The sequence below is a fragment of the Theropithecus gelada genome, chromosome 12 (genome assembly GCF_003255815.1).
Source record: "Theropithecus gelada isolate Dixy chromosome 12, Tgel_1.0, whole genome shotgun sequence".
Taxonomy (NCBI): Eukaryota; Metazoa; Chordata; class Mammalia; order Primates; family Cercopithecidae; genus Theropithecus; species Theropithecus gelada.
The window spans coordinates 31,687,898-31,706,967 of NC_037680.1; the positions used below are offsets into that span (position 1 = coordinate 31,687,898).

General features: G+C 39.8%; 1 protein-coding gene across 4 annotated transcripts in view; it reads left to right on the forward strand.

The window, feature by feature from the left end:
- FMNL2 (formin like 2) overlaps positions 1-19,070 on the forward strand; it is a 322,575-nt gene that overhangs the window by 247,684 nt on the left and 55,821 nt on the right. For all 4 annotated transcript variants that reach the window (XM_025404122.1, XM_025404123.1, XM_025404120.1 and 1 more), the window contains exons 7-9: positions 1,440-1,548; positions 4,916-4,992; positions 6,970-7,063. In XM_025404122.1, the coding sequence (XP_025259907.1) occupies positions 1,440-1,548; positions 4,916-4,992; positions 6,970-7,063 (280 nt within the window). The remainder of the gene's footprint in view (positions 1-1,439; positions 1,549-4,915; positions 4,993-6,969; positions 7,064-19,070) is intronic.

Below are 19,070 nucleotides of genomic sequence, written 5' to 3' on the forward strand. Positions count from 1 at the left end.
CATTTTAGAAAAAAGTTTAGCCCTATTGTTTTTGAGCATAGAATATAACTAATAAACAAGTTTCTCATTGTTTTTATTGACATTTATATATTGTGTATTTTCTAAAGTCCTTAAATGTTAATAAGTATGTATGTGATATGTCATATTAAATATATTTTAAATGTTGATCCAGAAAAATATATTTGAGATTAGCTGTCTACTGCAACAAATAGAAGCCCTTTGTGTTAATGTTCAGGAAGTAGAATATTATTCTTATTAATTTTGTTGCTTTCTACACTCCAGAAAATAATGACAGGGACATTTTGGCTTCTTAGAAAGAGACTGTTGCAATATAGATCAAGAACTGGATCAATAAATAAAAAGAAAGAATGTGCTACATTACACCTCTTAAGAAACACAAATAAGGCTGGGCGCGGTGGCTCACACCTGTAACCCCAGCACTTAGGGAGGCCAAAGTGGGTGGATCACGAGATCAAGAGATCGAGAGCATCCTGGCCAACATGGTGAAACCCCATCTCTACTAAAAATACAAAAATTAGCGGGGCATGGTGGCACGCATCTGTAGTCCCAGCTACAGGGACTACAGAGGCTGAGGCAGGAGAATCGCTTGAACCCAGGAGGTGGAGGTTGCAGTGAGCTGAGATCGTGCCACTGCACGCCAGCCTGGTGACAGAGCGAGACTCTGTCTCCAAAAAAAAAAAAAAGAAACAAATAAATGTGTAAGGTTGGTCTACTTGCTGGAATAATGAAAATGTATTAATATTTCGAAGCGATACAGAAACATGGCACAGTAGAGAATAACCTCTCCCATTTTCTGTAGAGACTGGTTTTCGTTAGTCAGTGTATCTTCTCGATCGTTGCTGCATATGAATATTAAATTATATTGTTTGTTTGTAACCATTTAAATTATATTAATTGTTAAGTTACAAAAGGCAGTTGATTCCATTGAAATTAGTCTTTCTTTTTAAAACTTAATCTTAGATTACTTTGTTTTACACTGGAAGCTATTGCTATCAACTAAAAATGAAAACTCTTTCTAATAAACAGTCATGTACTTAACAAGTGATTCCATTAAAGAAATATAAGACTGAGGTTAAAATAAAAACGATAGAGGAAGGGGAAGAACTTCAGATGTAGATTAAGAAGATGATAAATGCTTGGGTCACAGTGGCTGTGTGGTTATTTTTTAAAGTTGTGCTAGTCTCTGAGACCTCCAAAAAGTGTGTTAACAAGCATTCCAAAGATGGGCTTATGGCAAAGTGACACATTATAAAGCTGTATTTTAGAGGTTGAAATCAATCTTACCGTTGTCATTTGGTGGTGGTTTTAACTTACAATCCTTGTTTTGGTACTGGTAAAGAGTAGTGTCTGTTAAGTGCATGTGCCTATGCTAAGAAAGTAACCTATTGTTTTATAGAAGTTTCTCTTTTTGTTTGTAGATATAATACCTTGCCAAGCAGAAGAACTCTGAAAAATTCAAGATTAGTGAGTAAGAAAGATGATGTACATGTCTGTATCATGTGTTTACGTGCCATCATGAATTATCAGGTATGTTGGAGCTTCTGGTTCTTTTAAAAAAATAAAACCTGAATTAATCAGACTCAGAAATCACTGCTGGGTGCAATGTACACTACTTGGGTGATGGGTAAAATAAAAGCCCAGACTTCATCATTATGCAGTTTATCTCTGTTACCAGAAGCTACTTGTACCCCTAAAGCTGTTGAAATTTTTTTAAAAAAGAAGAAAAACCAAACAACAAAAACAGACTCAGATTTTGTTCTTGTTGGTTTCTTTGTATTATTTCTATTTGAAGTAAATGCCAGGATTTAACGAGATTCTATTAAAAAAGAAAGGCCTGGTTCATCCTAATGCTCAAGATTTAATTTATTGCCCTCATATTTTAATAAATATATATAATTTGCAATGTGTTTAAAGGAAAGGTGTTTTCCTCCTGTAGTGATAAACTTACTAGATTGCTTGGTGAATGTTTGTGACCATTAAAGATTGAATAAGCTGCTGTTGCGGGTAATAATGAAACAACTCTAGAACACCAGGAGTGGATAGACACAGTGGTTCTCAAAGGTTTATACTGCGAACAGGCGAGAAGTTACAATTATTGGCAGTTGGACTCAGTGGTTCCTAATCTTTATAAGAAGCACCTGGAAGATTGTTGCAACTACAGATTCTTCCTTTGGGTAATTGTGATGCAGGTTGACCCCACTAAGGTGCTGCGTTGAATTTAAGAAGGGAAACATGCTTTTATTCTTTCAGTACTTTTATGAGCTTTGCCAGACAGCCCCTGTTCCACATAGGCACTGAGAATATAGAACTGAATAAATTTGTAGCCCAGGGAACTTACTTTCCAGGGAGGGGAGACAGATGACCAACAAATAAATTGGTAAAATGTGTATGTTCCAGATAATAATGATGAAATGAAAGCTAATGCTTACATGGTACACTTTTCAGGTCTAGTGCTTTTAAACCTCTTAAGTCATGTAAATAGCCCTGTGAGATCAATAATATTTTTCTCCACATTTTACTGATGAAGCTGGGACACAGAGAAGTTTAGTAATTTGTCTAAAGTCACATAGATAGTAAGTAGTGGGGTCAGGATTTGGACCCAGGAGGGCTTTGAACCCAGAGAACCATTACTAAGTACTGTAGAAAAAATAGGAAATAGGAACTGTTGAAAATGTATGTGAGTTTTAAATAGGCCAGCCAGGGAAGGGTCACTGAGAGGGTAACATCTAGTAAAACTTGAATGAAGGAGCAAAGGGAGGGATATTAGGGAAAGAAGATTCTAGGCAGAGAGAAGGGCAAGTGCAGAGACACAGAGGCAGGAATGTCTGATTTGTCCAAGTCACAGAAAGGAGGCTTGGCAGGATCAGAATGAGTAAGAGGGAGAACAATAGAAGATGTAGTCAGGTGTCATCTGTTTGATTATGTAGAACTTTAGAGGCCGCTGAGAGGACATTGACTTCACTATGAGAGGAAAGCTGTTGAATGGTTATAAGGGCATAATCTGACACTTGCATTTAACATGAGACCACTCTGGCTTCTGTGTTTAGATTTGACTCTGGCCAGGCAAAGGCAAGAGGGAGTAGACCATTTAGGAGGCCCTTAGCAGTCATTTAGGTGAGCTTTGATGGTCATATGGACTAGGATCATAGGAGTGGAGATGATGAGAGGTGATCTGATTCTGGTTTTATTTTGATGCTAAAGGCAATAGCATTAGGTATGAGAGAGAAGGCGAGTAGAGGCTGGTACCAGGGCTTTTGTCTTGGGCACCTGTGAGATAGAGTTGCCATCTAAAAGATGGGAAGACTGCAGGATAGACGGATTTGAGGGAGATCATTAGGAATTCTGTTTCGGGGATTTTAACTTTGAGATGCCCGTTAGACATTCAAATAGTGATCTTAGGTGGGTGGTTGGATATGCCAGTCTGGATTTCAAGGCAGTGGTCTGGGCTGGAGATAGTAATTAGCATATAAATGGCATAGGAAGCCAGGAGGGTGAATGAGATCAGTAGGGGTAGACTGAGAAGTAAAGAAGTCCAAAATATGAACTCTAGGACTCTCTGTTTGAATGTCAGAGAGATGAAGAAAAGCTGGCTAGAGAGCCTGAAAAATAGCCAAGGAGTTAGGAGCCAAGTGAAGGATGTGTTTCAAGGAGAAGGGAGTATTCAACTCTGTTAGATGCTGCTAAGTCAAGTAAAATGGGGAGTGAGGATTGGCCATTGGCTTCAGCAAAGTGCAGGTCTTTGGTGATCTTGGCAGACAGTTCATTGGGATGGTGGGGGTGAAATGCTTGATTGGAGTGGTTTCAAGAATGAGCAGGAAGTGAGGATTTATACTGAGTGTCTGGAGGAGTTTTGCTGTAAAGGATAGCAGAGAAATGAGAGGCAGTGGCTGAACACAGGCTGTGGTATCAAGAGAGGTTTTTATTGTTGCTTAAGAGAATTTGCATCATGTTTTTATGCTAATGGCAATGAGTCCATCAAGAGGGAAAACTAAGGGGGAACGGAGGAATTTCTGGAACATACTATGTTCATGAGCAGATGAGAGGGAATGGGATGGAGGAAGGACTCATGGGAAGGGTTGGCCTTAGTTTGGAGCACAGAAGAGTTCCTGTTTAATAGGAGGTGAGGAGGTAAGCCACAGATCTGTGTGGGTAGATTGATGTGGTATAGGAGCTTCTAGATGTTTTTTCTGATTGCTTGTATTTTCTTAGTATAAGAGGAAATAAGATCATGAGCTGAGAGTAAGTTTCGAGGAGAAAGAATATAGTTGACCCTTGAACTTTGTGGGGTCTGAAGGGCACTGATCCCTGGTGTAGTCAAAAATCTGTATATAACTGGAGGCCTCACTGATAGCATAAATAGTCTGTTAACATACATTTTGTATGTTATATCTATTGTATACTGTGGAGTCACCCTGGAAGCTTAAAAAACTCAGGTGCCAGCTCCCTGTAATTGAAATTCGGAGTGTTTTGTTTAGTCTTCCAGGTGAGTTTAAGGAGCAGCCAAGGTTAAGAATCACTGGGCTAGAGCCTTTTCATCATTTTAATAAAGAGAAACATGTAGATCATTCATAAAGAATGGGAAGGTGATCTTTTGATAATAGCATCATTGCCGAAATTTTTTTTTTTTTTTTTTTTTTTTTTTTGGAGAGATATGGGTCTGGTTGTCCTGGCTCAAGCTGGGACTGGAGGCACAAATCATTGCAGCTGGCATTCTTGAAATTTTTAATGGAGAAATATGCTTTGACCGTGATGTACTAGAGACATAAGTGCATTTATAATTGTGTAAGTTTCATTAAGTAGATACTTCAGGTTTTTGGTTTTAAATCAGTACTGCCAGTTCCCTAACTTGTCTCCCAATGCTTTGTGTTTCTTTTTTTTTCCATGTTAATTTTAGTATGGTTTCAACATGGTCATGTCTCATCCGCACGCTGTCAATGAGATTGCACTAAGCTTGAACAACAAGAATCCCAGGTAAGCTTCTTTTGTAGTATGCAAGTCTAAATCTATCTAGGGAAAACAGAGAGCTGGTCAACACTTAACCAAGTTTGACTTTGGAAACTTTCAAATGTTAATCTCTGAAATAAGATTGGCTATAAACTCTTTGGCTGTGTAGAATTTTTCCTTTGAGCCAAGTTACATTCTTACATGGGCCAGAGTTGAGCAACTGGTGACAATTCTAGCCCTCCACTGTTCTCCTCAAGCTTTTGTTCTTTTGAGGCCTGATTCCCAGCATCCTTGCTGCTAAATTTGGAGAGGATCAGGTTGCCAGGACTTGGGGACCAGGAGAGTCTTGATAAAGATTTACCTACATCAGTTACTGCTGAAAGCTAGCTAAAACCGCCATCCTTTGTCTACACTTCGCTTGGTAACTTTACATATGTAGCTTTAGTTACTGAACAAAAATAGAAAAATAATTGTAGTGGCCAGCCACAGTGGCTCATACCTGTAATCTCAGCACTTTGGGAGGTTGGAGCAGGCGGATCACCTGAGGTCAGAAGTTTGAGACCAGCCTGGCTAACATGGTGAAACCCCATCTCTACTAAAAATACAAAAAATTAGCCAGGCATGGTGGCGCATGCCTGTAATCCCAGCTACTCAGGAGGCTGAGGCAGGAGAATGGCTTGAACCCGGGAGGTGGAGGTTGCAGTTAGCCGAGATCGCACCACTGCACTCCAGCCTGGGCGATAGGGCAAGACTGTCTCAAAATAAATAAATAAATAAATAAAATTGTACATGCAGATATGAATTTTGTTCATATTCACCACCTGTAAAGGCTAGCAGCAGATAAAATTCACATCACACATTAGCCCTAAAACCCAGTCTTCATCAGTTTTAGTTATTTTAATGTGCTTTCCATTCTGGTGAAGTATTCTGTACTTCAAATGTGCAATTCCCTTTCATCCGATACCTCTCTGTAGACAGAATATCTGAAAACTGTTAATCCAAAAATCTGATGATAAATTAGCCATTTCTCATTTGGAAAATGCAATGCAAACTATAAAGTCCTCTTTACTGAATATTATTCTTTCAAACTTCCCCTGATTAAACCTTTTACGACTTTACGATTCTTTCCTTCATTTACTAGAATCCTAAGTAGCCATGCTTCTGTGTCTCTGCCATCTACTACAGGGAAGACATTATTTTTTAAAAGACAATTGACATTGTGGAATATCAGAACAGTCTTTGTTTAGAGATTGGTGATAGTTGTTATTCCAGAAAAGAAAATGAAATACTTAAGTGGTCTTATGATTGAAGAAACAATGCTGTTTCTTTCTTGACATTGAATTTGAAAACTTAGAGTGTATCTCTATGTTCTCCTTCCAAAAATATTTCAGATGGAGTTTTGTTTTCTTGAGTCAAACAAAATATTCTTGTGTTAGTAAAGCTGTAATCCAGCTCCTTCCAGATCTCCTGCATAGGAAGAAGAAAGGACAGAAACTTTTAGTTTCGTGGGAGATTTATGGATCCATTCCTGAATGAGCAGATTTGAAATGTAGAACATGAATTTCAGTTGATTTTGAACTTTTTTTTTTTGCAACTGTTCTACCACTGTCTCTAAAATCAGAGAAAATACTTAATCAATAGTTTTTCAGCATATTCCCATTCCCTTTGTTTTTAGTGTACCAGTAAACATTTTTCACCTATATTGTACTGAGTCACCTGATGATAGGTCTAAGAGATTATTCTTCTCAGAACTAGTTTTCATTAGTGAGTAATTTGTAGTTGTGGTAAACGTGCCTTCCAAATTTGCTATCTTAGACAAATCACATATTTAGAAGTCAGTAAAGGTTTAAAAATGTACTTTGATTAAACTGTACCTTAGTAAAGTTTTTTTAAAAATGTAAGGGCAAATGTTTTATTCTCACGTATCTTGGAAGGGAGGAACAGCTGACTCATCATGCCATTTTCACTGATTTGTGTTTTTCTTCTTTCTTCTTGTTTTGGCAGAACAAAAGCCCTTGTCTTAGAACTGTTGGCAGCCGTTTGTCTTGTCAGAGGCGGGCATGAAATCATTTTATCAGCATTTGATAACTTTAAAGAGGTAGGCTACACTGCAGTTTTCACAAGAATACTCACACATCTTATATTTGGACATCTTTGAACAGAATTATTTACCTCTTCATTTATTCTAGGACCTAAGGAATGTAATAGTTAATTTGTAAGATGTCACTGAGAGGAGTGTAATGAACTTGGTCTAAATTTGTATTTTATTTCCAGGATAAGTTAAAAATAATTGCAGTACTCTTTTTTAAAATTTTTTTTTATTGGTTTTAGAGAACATGGAATAATCCAGTTTGAACACCAGTTTTGTTACGTGTATGTGGTTTTCATTAGGGTTGATATTGACACTTGATCATCTACCATATGCAAATTTTATGAATTCTTTCATCATAGTTACTTTCCTAAAGTCATATTTTTGCTGGATGCTATGAAAAACCTGGCAAATACTGGCACTGATTTTGGGGGTGTGTAAACTTAAGTGGTCTTGTCACAGATAAACAATAATGCAACAGATGAGCATGGTTGAAAATGGAGACTGTCTGACCACAAAAAAGGAGGGATTACACATAGATAATATGACACCGAGGATCCTGCCCCAATGTATCAAAACATCACCACCTAGATAGTAGCTGCTTTCCCATAGGGGTAGTGGGCAGCGTTGTAGGATGAAGGATAGTGCCTGTTTGTTCCCCTGGTATATGCCTGACAGCAGAGGCTACTTTGAGGTGAGAAATTACAAAGTAGTCTTTAGAGAACACTTGGAACCCCAGGTTACAATAGGACCCTTCGCCAAGTTGTGCATTATTCTAGCAGTCCTGTTTGATTCCAAATGCTTTTGGATTAAGACCCAAGCTGGATTGAAATCCAGGTCACAGAGGGACTGTTTTCTCTCCTCTTTCCTGAAAGGTTCTGGACTAGAAACCCTGATAGTATTTATTGAGAACCTACTATATGCTGGGGCTGTACCAGCTACATGCATGGCATCATTTGGTTCTATAAGAACATCTTTGAGACAAGTATTAATATCTTGATTTTAGAGAAATACATGGTTTACCTATGGTCACATAGCTAGATAAGTGATAGAGCCAGGAACAGGACTTGGTGCCCCTGAACCTGAACTTCCTTGAAATGTGATGAAGTTGTGGCCTTGTTGTGTGTGAATCTCTTGAAGGAAATAAGGGAAATACTGAATGAGACAGGACTTCGGAGCTATTTCCCCTGCTTCCTACCTCCTTAATTGGACTCATTACCCAGCTGCCAAATGTTCTAGACACTGGCCTGTGATCCTCTGCATAGGCTGGGAAGGGTCAAAGATGTGAACAGGGCAGATGCTCCTCTCGCTCCTTTATTTGCATTGCCTCCCTACCCCTAGTCCATTCTTTAAGATTTTGATATTATCCATTTTGTAAATGCCAACTGTGGAGAGAACCAAATATTATCTTTTTTTTTCTTTCTTTCTATTGAGCCCCAGAGATAGTGAAGAAATATCCAGGTTCTAAGAGAATGAAGAAGAATAATAGTGAATCTTTAAATTCATAATCTGGCTTCCAAGACAAATAGACTTTAGAGACAAGAATGTATGAATGCTTGTCTGTGAATGTTTTTATATATCATGTATAAATATATAAATTTTACATTTATAAATAAGGAAGTACGTTTGGGTGGATGGATTTAATATGAAAGAGAAACAGTATGTGCTGCTCACATAACGCCCAAATCTTTATCATTAGGTCATATTTGAAAATATTGCATGCTGAGTACTTTTCACACTGAGTACTTTTCACATTTACTATATACTTATCAGTGGCCCTTGTTATAATGACTCATATTATAACAAGAATCTGATTATACTGCAGGTCAAATTATATCCTAAAGATGTATTTGTATAGAACAAGAATAAAAGCCAGGAATTCATGAGATGAATGATAATATTTTTTTCTCCTAGGTAAGATAGAGTACCTTTCTTATGCGTAGTAGGCCCACGGATACTTGCAGAATTGAGTTTTAACTCTTTGGTGTCAGACTTACATATGGTTTAGCTCTTTAGGGTGTAGTATGTTCTTAATTGAAGAAAAATGTAATCCTAAGTCTAATAGCTGGATAATAGTAATGAGAACCAAATTACTTTTGACGTTGCATTTTTTAGAGCTTTAACCACAACTGGCCTCATTTCTGTAATTAATTAGGCGTGATGGTAGGTCTTCAGGTACTGTTTCTCCTTGGCATAGGCATTTGCCTCTGAGAGAAGGTGACAGCAGTGGGCTAGGGGAGGTCCTCAAATGCTGGTGGGACCCCCACCCCTGCTGGTGTCTAGGCACTTGCCATCCTCAGAAGAATGAATTCAAGTTATGAGTTAGAAAATAGTGAAAGTGCAGAGATTTCTTGCAAAGCAAAAAGTACACACTTAAGAAAGGGGAGTGTGGGCATCCTTGGGAGAGTCACACAAGGTGGTTGGGACTGCTGCCTTTATGGATTTCTTTAACCAAGGGATGGCATGTTCATGGAGATTCCTGGAAGAAGGGGGAGATTTCTTGGAACTATGGTGCTACCCATTTTGACCGCAAATAAGGGTGTTCCTGGAACTGTCATGGCGCTGGTGGGTGTATGATTGAACATGTGAATGAGCATAGAATAAGGTCCTAGGAAAAACCTAGATCAAATCCAGCACCATGTTGGACCCAGTTTGTCTTCGCCAGCTTCGCCCACACCCTATTTTTCAGGGCCTTATCAGCCCCTAGCTTCTGCAGCTATTTCAGCAGTTTCCTTTTGCTTAGTCATGTGAAACTGCTGCCTAGAATTTTTTATTCTGCTGCAGCCATCCTGCATTATTCTTGTCTCCAAACCATATAGACAGACCAAGCAAATGGATTATTATCCTAATAGCCATGGGAATGAAGACAAGGTGGCAATATGCCCCCGACAAACTTAGTTGTTATAGATAGGTCAGAAGAGCCTCAACCTATTTATCCAATCCTGAGGTGCAAAACGTGTTATTCTGTGTTGATCTTGTTTTCTAAAACCTGCAATGCCACTCACAGCTCAAAGTCTCTTGAATTCCTTCCTCTTTTTCTCCCATCTTTGTGTGAGTGATTTTTTTTTTTTAAACACATCATAGTAAAGTGAATTCTTTAACCTCTTTAGCCAAAATGTCATTGGAGTCTTCTGGTTTTATAATAATATTCATTATTATATTCTGCCATGCCTGTGGACATAGGGTTTTGATCAGTGAATAATTCCTTTTGAGCCACCCATGGCAGAGAGAGTACCATACCAGGATACCAGGGAGGGGAGAACCAAAGAAGAGTCTTTGCCTTCAAGAAGATTGTTTTTAAAGCTTTTTATCTTTTTTAGTAAGTTGGGATCCCATTCATCTCCCTAAGAAGGATGAAAGGATTATCTTTGTTTTTATTGGCAGGAATGAGGGGTAGAATAGGGGAGTTCAACATCTATTTTTTGCAAATAAAGTAATATGCTTTAGAGTAGCCAGACCCTTTGGGCTTTGATCACTGTTAGAGCATAGCCAAGCGTACTAACACAATATGGCACCAGATGCTAGAAAGAAATTTAAAAGGCCATGTATCTTAAGTAGTTTATGTAGCAGGATTTTTCCCCCTCTACCTCTTGAGCCAACAAATCCGTTCTGTCTAATTTGACCACCACTAATTAATTAGTTCAGATGTAAATTAAAGAAAGTTATTATTTAGCTGTTGAAAGATTTTTATGTATGATTAAATCATTTTCTCATGTTTTGATGAACATTTAGAATTCCAATCTAATATTTTTTTCCCTAAAAAATCTTGCTACAAATCTTGTAATAGCTGAAGTGCATGTTTTAGGAAGACAGGGAGCACCTTTAGTTTAATGGTATGTGATGGTGGCAAGAATGTTAACCCAAAGCTTTGCTTATGGTGGCAGTGGGATTGGGGTCTAAGCCTGATGACACTGAGCAAACACATACATTGCCTCAATGTATATGATGATAAATGAGTCTTAATTATATGAATACAGATAGTAAGCTTATACTGTGCATGGTTTGTGACATGCCTGAAAATATGAGTATATTGAGTAGATAAAGACTAAATCATTCATAGTCAACAGTTGTGCTCCTTGAATTCTTTTTTCTTTAAAAAACAAGTTTTTCAGGGGATTAACACATCTGGTTTTGTGTTGAAACATCTCTTAACGAAAATTTATGGTCTTGAAATAAGGACTAGGGTGAGAACAAGGAGTCATCTGTTTTTTCTTACTGGCTAATTTATTAATAGCCACATGGAAGGACATATGACCATCTTCCCTAAATTGATTCTTTCTTAGTTGTATGGCAGTGTATATTTTTGAGCCCCAAGACTACCAAACAGAAAAAAATACATTTGGAAGTAAAGGGCACCCTTTGGATATTTATATTAGTTCAGGGTCTTCTTTGCAAGAAGCAGAAACTGACGCTAACACATAGAGGAAAGGGTTGATCGAAAAGATGTTGAGAAAAGCACAGACTTGACAAGGAGCCTGGAGAACCAGGCTTGGAAAATGGGCAGGCATTCCTAAAACGTGGCTACACTCTGCTCTGCCTTTGAAGCTGCGCCACCAGAAATACCATTTGGGGTTCTGGTCATGCTTTTTTCTTCTCTTCCAAATGACATGGACCATAGCTAGCAATCTGCTGGTTCACAAAACTATGTCTACTGGTTAAGGACCTCAACCAGTCCCCACTTCAGATTTCTAAACACCGCACTTCATCTCATTTCCAAGGGGAACCTTGAAGTCTTCAACCTAGCTCTTGCTCTCAACTTTTTCTTAGTCTTTCTACTTTTTCTGTTCTTTGATATATTTGAGAAAATGGCTTGCTTTTAAAAAGTGTCTCCAAAGGTTTGGCAAAAAAATGCTTCCTTTTGAAGTCAAAGAGGAAAAGTACTGAGGTCCTGTAGACTCTACAGTGGAACAGCCACTATGACATGAGTAATAAAATCCTCTGAGGGCTTTGAGGCACCAGCTCTCCCAGGCTGCTGGGAGGTGCACCTGGAATTCATCAGGATTTCAGATCGATTATAATTATGTTCTCATCTGCTTCTGTAATGACAGCATCTGGCTTTAGCAAGAAAGCCTGAGTTTGGTTATTAAAGGTTCAGCTCCCTCCTACTTTTGACCTTCCAGTACAGAAAGATGGAGCCTTGTTGAATGAGTCACTCAAGGCCACGAGCACTCTTGTGCACAGCACTCTTGGCAGTAGTTGTTCTTTTTTCCGCCTGTTGCTAAAAGGCTTCCTAAGAAAGCTGATGTGTGGTTTAGCTACTGGGCATCTGAAGGCACTTGTGCTACACATTATTAAGTTGATTTAAGAAAGCCTGTCAAGTTTTATTTATAGTGGACCAAACTGGGCAGGAAGGAGAGTGAAGATTTTGGTGTGCTTCCAGCATCCCTCTGAGTTTAATCCCATCTAATCTAACCTCTCAAGCATTTGAGGGTATAGGATTGTAAATCTAGCATGAGACCATGCTATCCATCCAGATAACTTCCTAAGTGGTAAAGTAAGGGTACTTACATTTTTCAGTCTCTCATTGAACTATAAGCAATGTATTCTTTCAACTATGGGAGCCACAGCCCTAGAACGTGTATGTATTTCGCAGTATCAGGCCAGAATTAGATTGATCTAATTCACCAAGATACTTCCTGTCTGGTCCTCCTTCTTAGCATTAGGAAGTAAAGTCTTAGTCTTATGTGGTGTTAATGCTGCTGAGTAATTTTTTTTGTCTGTTCATCAACTGTTGCAATTATTTGCTATGGATACGAAAGTACCCCACACTTCATTTCATTAGGCTCCTGGCTTCTATGGGTCAGGAAGGCAAGCTGGCATGGCAGGGATTGTCTCTTTTTTGTTGTGTCTGAGGCCTCATCAGGGAAGATCTGATTGACTGGGGATGCCAGTCCATCTGGAGACTCTTTCACCCACACATCTAGTTTTTGAGCTATGATACCTCTCAAGGGCTGGGTCCAGCTGGGACTATCAGCCAGAGAGCCTCCATGTAGAACTCCACGTGGCTTGGGTTTCTCACAGCATAGCATCTGGCTTCTGAGAGAGAGTGCCCCAGGAAGGAGCATCTGAAGAACCACCATTCAAAGAGCCAGAGGCTGCTGTGTGTCTTCTGAGCTGGTCTTAGAAACCGTACAGTGTCACTTCTGCCATGTTATCTTGGTTCCGAGTGAGGCCCTGAGCCCAACTCGGATGCAAGGGGAAGGCAGTAGCTTCTCTTCTTGATGATTGGAGCATCGGCTTACTGTGCAGAACATGTGGGCTGGGAGAGAGGGTGGTGGGCTCATACCATCATAGTCTGTATACCTCAGTAAGTCTCATCCCTCAGTAACTGAGATTTACCAAAATGTTTATTGTTATTCCTCTTTCCTTTCCTCCCTCTTCTTTACTCAATCTAATACTTGGTTTTTCCTTTTGACTGAAAACTTGATAAACTTTTTGATTGGAAATAAAAAAGATAGTTATTAATTCTTTCATGTGAATCCACTGTGGGCAAATGATATTGTGAGAGCCTTCCCTAGAGAAAGGAGCCATTTTCATAGGATGTCCAAGTCTATTTTCTGGTAATGAACTAGTTATTTCTTTACCATTAGTGTCTTTAACATCTGGTTAAGGGAGTGAAGGCTGGTATCTTCCTGATCGTTAAGGGACGAGTCATAATAACTTACTGAAAAAAATGTGAGTGCCCTCTATGTGTCAGAAATATTGATAAATAGTGGAATATGAAAATGAATCAGACATGTGCCCTACCTTTAAAAGAGAGCCTCCCGGCTAGTTGAGGAAGCAGATAAATACTTCGACAGTTGTAATACCGGGCTTTATGGAGGTAATTGCAGGATGCTCTGCAAAGCAGAGGAATAGCTGGCCAAGACAAAGTAGGGCTGGAGGCAGATGGGGAAGGAGCTCTCAGGGAGGCTCCTTCTAGGAGGGTGCCTGAGCAGAGTTTAGGGTGAACAAGGTTAACCAGGTATATTCCTTTCCCGTTGCTGCTGTAACAAACGACTACAAACTTAGTGGCTTGAAACACCACCAGTTTATTATTCTACAGTTCTGTAGACCAGAAGAATAAAATGAGTCTATAGGGTGGTAACCTCTGACAGCTCCTGGAGAGATTTCATTTCCTTGGCCTTGTCAGCTTCTAGAGGCCACTTAGATTCTTTGGCTTCCAGCCCCTTCCTCCAGCTTTAAAGCCAACAGCATAGCATCTTGTCTCTGTGTCTCTGCTTCTATTGACACATTGCCTTTTCTCTCTGACTTCTCTGGCCTTCTTCCTTTAAGGACCCTTGTGATGACACTGGGCCCATCCATAATAATCTAAGACAATCTCCCTTCCTGAAGTCCCTTAATTTGATCATACCTTTGCAGATATCATCATACCTTTGCAGGTATGATCAAATTAAGGAACTTCAGATGGAGAGATTATCTTTTTACTGTGTAAGGCAACATAGTCAACGGGATCAGGAATTAGCATGTGGTGGGTAGGAGGAACACATCATTCAGCCTGTCACACCAGATAAAAAAGTGAGAATGTCATTTTATACCAAGAAGGTAGTGTTTTAATAAAGCTTTAAGGACTTTAGTTTGCCCTGAATCTCCAGTTTTAAAGGCATTAGGGCATGGGAAGGTAAAAATTGGGACAGGAAATTAAAGGCAGATCAGAAAAGGCCTCCTTGCTTATCCCAGGCTCTTCATAGTGCCACACAGCCTAAAAGGAGCAAATATACTCCCCAGTCACACTGGCTGTTTAGATTGACTCTGTTAATCAAGAATGTGCTCTTATGTTTTGCTCTGAAAGTCAATTATCAGTGGGCTCAGCATGTGGTTGCTTTGATAGAGCAGGGTGTGTTTGGGGGGGTCTGAGATTTGTTTCAGAAATCTTACCATTCATATTTCTCATTCCTTGGGCCCCTTTCTCCACCAAGAGTCATCTGCTTCATCAGCTGCCGTATTCATTCACTTACCACGTCTTCAGGACTGCCCTTTTTTGGTGGTCCTGGAGGAGCTTAAAAAAAAAAAAAAGGAAGTACAGCAGGATAACATTGCCCAGAGCCAGACCAGATTGTCACATTATCTGTTGTGCAAATGTAGAGATGCTTTGCTTCACAACTTGACTTTAATTAGACCTCTTCTGCTCCACACATGCCTGAGTACAATTTTATACAATAGGGAGCCTCATCCTCTATTTGAAATGTAGCAGCCACTTAAAAAAAAAAAACCAGGGTGTTAAGGTGTTGCTGCCATGTTATTTTTATTCATATAAAAATGCGGCTTCTAAAATGCATGCCCTTTGCCAACTGTAAAAGTTGGCATATGTGTCCTTATTTCATATTCTTGGAAGATAACAAGGAGAACCCCAAGAGAAAGCAGTGAGAGCTGAGTGTTATTTTAAAGCCTGCAGAACCAGAGACAGAGACTGGCACTGTTCCCTAAACCTGAGCTTTCACTTGGGAAGTACTTTTTCGACATTTTGATATCGTCTGGTTTAAGGTACATAAGGACGATATGAAGCACTCTGCTATGAGCTGATCAGGAAATCGGAGTCAAAACTATGACAGCTTTGGCAATATCGACGACTCTAAAAAGCATTCGAATGGAAGTTTTCAGTCTCCAGGCAGGATTTGGTTGCCATTCTGGCATTTATTTCGTGAAAAGCCTATTTTTGGATCTTCTTGGTTTGCTCTTCCTGTGTTAAATGAGCTACTTCCTTGCTCTTTCACTCCCTCACTCCACCCTGACTTTTGCATACTGAGGATACTTAAAAAAAAGAAAAAGTATTCCATATGTCTAGCTGCCTTTTTTTTTTTTTTTTTTTTTTTTGAGACAGGGTCTTGCTCTTTCATCCAGATTGGAGTTTGATGGTGCTATCACAGCTCACTGTAGCCTGGACCTCCTGGGCTCAAGTGATCCTCCCACCTCAGCCTCCTGAGTAGCTGGGACCATAGGCGTGTACCACAACATCTGGCTTTTTATACATTGCTATGTTGCCCGGCTCATTTCAAACTCCTGGCCTTAGGTAATCCTCCTACCTTGACCTCTCAAAGTTCTAGGATTACAAGTACAAGCCACTGTGTCTGGCCTTCTAGCTGCTTTTTAAAGTAGTTTTATATTAAGTAAAAATAAAGATTATTGTTTTTATCTGTCAAGGAATTCTGAATTATAGCTTATTTTTGCAGTCATTTAGTCCAGTGCTAAGCCCTAGACACAGGGTTATATTAACCATCTTATTAAATAAGCATGTATGGCTCATGCCTGTAATCCCAGCACTTTGGGAGGCCGAGGTGGGCGGATCACCTGAAGTCAGGAGTTTGCGACCAGCCTGGCCAAGATGGTGAAACCCTGTCTCTACTAAAAATACAAAAAATTAGCCAGGTGGCACGTGCCTGTAGTCCCAGCTCCTCGGGAGGCTGAGGCAGGAGAATCGCTTCAACCTGGGAGGTGGAGGTTGCAGTGAGTTAAGAGTGCACCACTGCACTCCAGCCTGGGTGACAGAGTAAGACTCTGTCTTAAAAAAACAAAACAAAACAAACAAAACATGTAGGTTCAACTATGGCTATTCAAATAGTTATGAAGTGCTGGATATATTAACTAGGAAGAAGTATAAGATAAATCATATATAAATAATATATATGTGTATGTGTATCTGTGTATGCATGCATGTCTGTATATTTGTGTATGTATATTAAATATATGTGTGTGTATAATAGGAGTAAGTGTAAAGATTTATGTGTGCATAGTAATAAGCCCTAAAAGGAAGCAAATGAGAGGATTTGGAGTGGCACTGGGACAACTCGTGTGTGTGTATTTATTTCTGTTGCTTGGACTATTTGGTAAGTAATAATCCCTCACATGGCTCGACTATCCCTCTTGTGCAGGGTTAGATTTTTCCCTCTGGTAACCTTTTTTTTTTTTTGAGACAGAGTCTCACTCTGTCGCCCGGGCTGGAGTGCAGTGGCGCGGTCTCAGCTCACTGCAACCTCCGCCTCCCAGGTTCAAGTGATTCTCCTGCCTCAGCCTCCCAAGTAGCTGGGACTATAGGCGAGTGCCACCACGCCTGGCTAATTTGTTTGTATTTTTAGTAGAGACGGGGAATCACGAGGCCAGGCTGGTCTCGAACTCCTGACCTCGTGATTCGCCCACCTCGGCCTCCCAAAGTGCTAGGATTACAGATGTGAGCCACTGCACCCGGCCTCCATCTGGTAACATTTTATATGGCTAGATTTGTCGTTTCTAAAGATGCTCAGTTATCTTTTGTGTAACATCTCTCCAAACTACCACCTTTTCTTCAAAACTGTGAAACAGAATCAGAACTCTTTGGAATTTCCAACAGACTGCTGAACAAATAAATTTTTTACGATGATCCCGTTACAGGGTAAGGGGAATTCGTTAGAAAATAAAAGGCATCAGGCCAGGCATGATGGCTCATGCTGGTAATCCCAGCACCCTGGGACACCAAGGTGGAAGGATTGCTGTAGGCTGGGAGTTCACAGCTAGCATGGGCAACAAGGTAAGACCCTGCCTTTAAAGAAAATACAAAAATTAGTCAGGCATGATGGTGCACGCTTATGGTCCCAGGTACTCGGGAGGCTGAAGTCAGAGGATTGCTTGGATCCAGGGGTCAAGACTGCGGTGAGCTGTGATCACACCGCTGCACTCCAGCCTGGGCAACAGAGCGAGAACCTGTCTCTAAAGAAAAGATAAGGCGGCCGGGGGTGGTGGCTCACGCCTGTAATCCCAGCACTTTGGGAGGCTGAGGCAGGCGGATCACGAGGTCTGGAGTGCGAGACCATCCTGGCCAACATGGTGAAACCCCGTCTCTACTAAAAATACAAAAAATGAGCTGGGCGTGGTGGCGGGCGCCTGTAGTCTCAGCTACTCGGGAGGCTGAGGCAGGAGAATAGCTTGAACCTGGGAGGTGGAGGTTGCAGTGAGCCCAGATCAGGCCACTGCACTCCAGCCTGGCGACAGAGCGAGACACTGTCTCAAAAAAAAAAAAAAGATAAGTCATGATTTCTGTGCCACAGAAGTTTTTATTGCCTTGAGAAAGGCAGGACTGACTTTAATAGGTATTTAGTTGAGGACCAAATATACACTAAGGTCAACAGTAAGAGGACAGTAATTTAAAACTTTAAGAATTGTGCATACATTTATATTTATATACCTAATTATAATGTAAACCAAAATGTTAGGTGTTATTGACAATGAATGTGTGTGTTGAGCTTGACACTTTATGTGAGTCAAGTTCAAATTTCATTTGAAATTTAAACTCTTGTAAAACATAAGCACGTTTTTTATTTATGTGGGATTTCTCGTCAATAAGGGTTTTGTTTGTTGGTTTCTTTCAAACTAGCAATTCTCTTCAGAAAGAAAGCATGAGCAGATTTCATGAATCAATTCCATTCTCTTATTTATTGTAAACATTAGTGTATTTATGTCATGTACATAAAAAGACACATATATATGCAGAAATAGTAAGGCTACTATTAGTTAATTTTCTATTTAATAAAAAAATTTATTGTTTGTTTATTGTTTCCTTAGTGCTGGCAGACTAGTATATATTATTTTGTTAATTCTCATATATATAATCTGAGGTTGGAACACAGAGGGAGAGCTCAGAGCAAATGGGCCTACTGACGTCTCTAGTAAATGGCAACTCTGGGATTTTTACACAGATCCATTTAACTCAGAGTTCATATACAGCCTTACATAACATGTCTCACATTCCAGGCACTTCCCACACATGTTTGTATATTGTCCTCAATTTTCCACCAAAAAGCAAACCTAATGGAAATGGTTAGAGATTGGGTAGATTATTGGGGTGTTTAAAATTACTGGTAAAATTCAGAACAGACCATGCTGTTTGTACAGGGCTCAGTGGGAGAAGCGGGTAGGTCCTGAGCAGGGTGATCAGGAAGGGAAGAGACCTGATTTGATGGAGAGAATTCTGGGAGCAGAGAGATTGCCATGAAATCTGTCTCAAAGGCAGCATAAGTCAGAATATATTTGTTCTTTAACCAGGAAA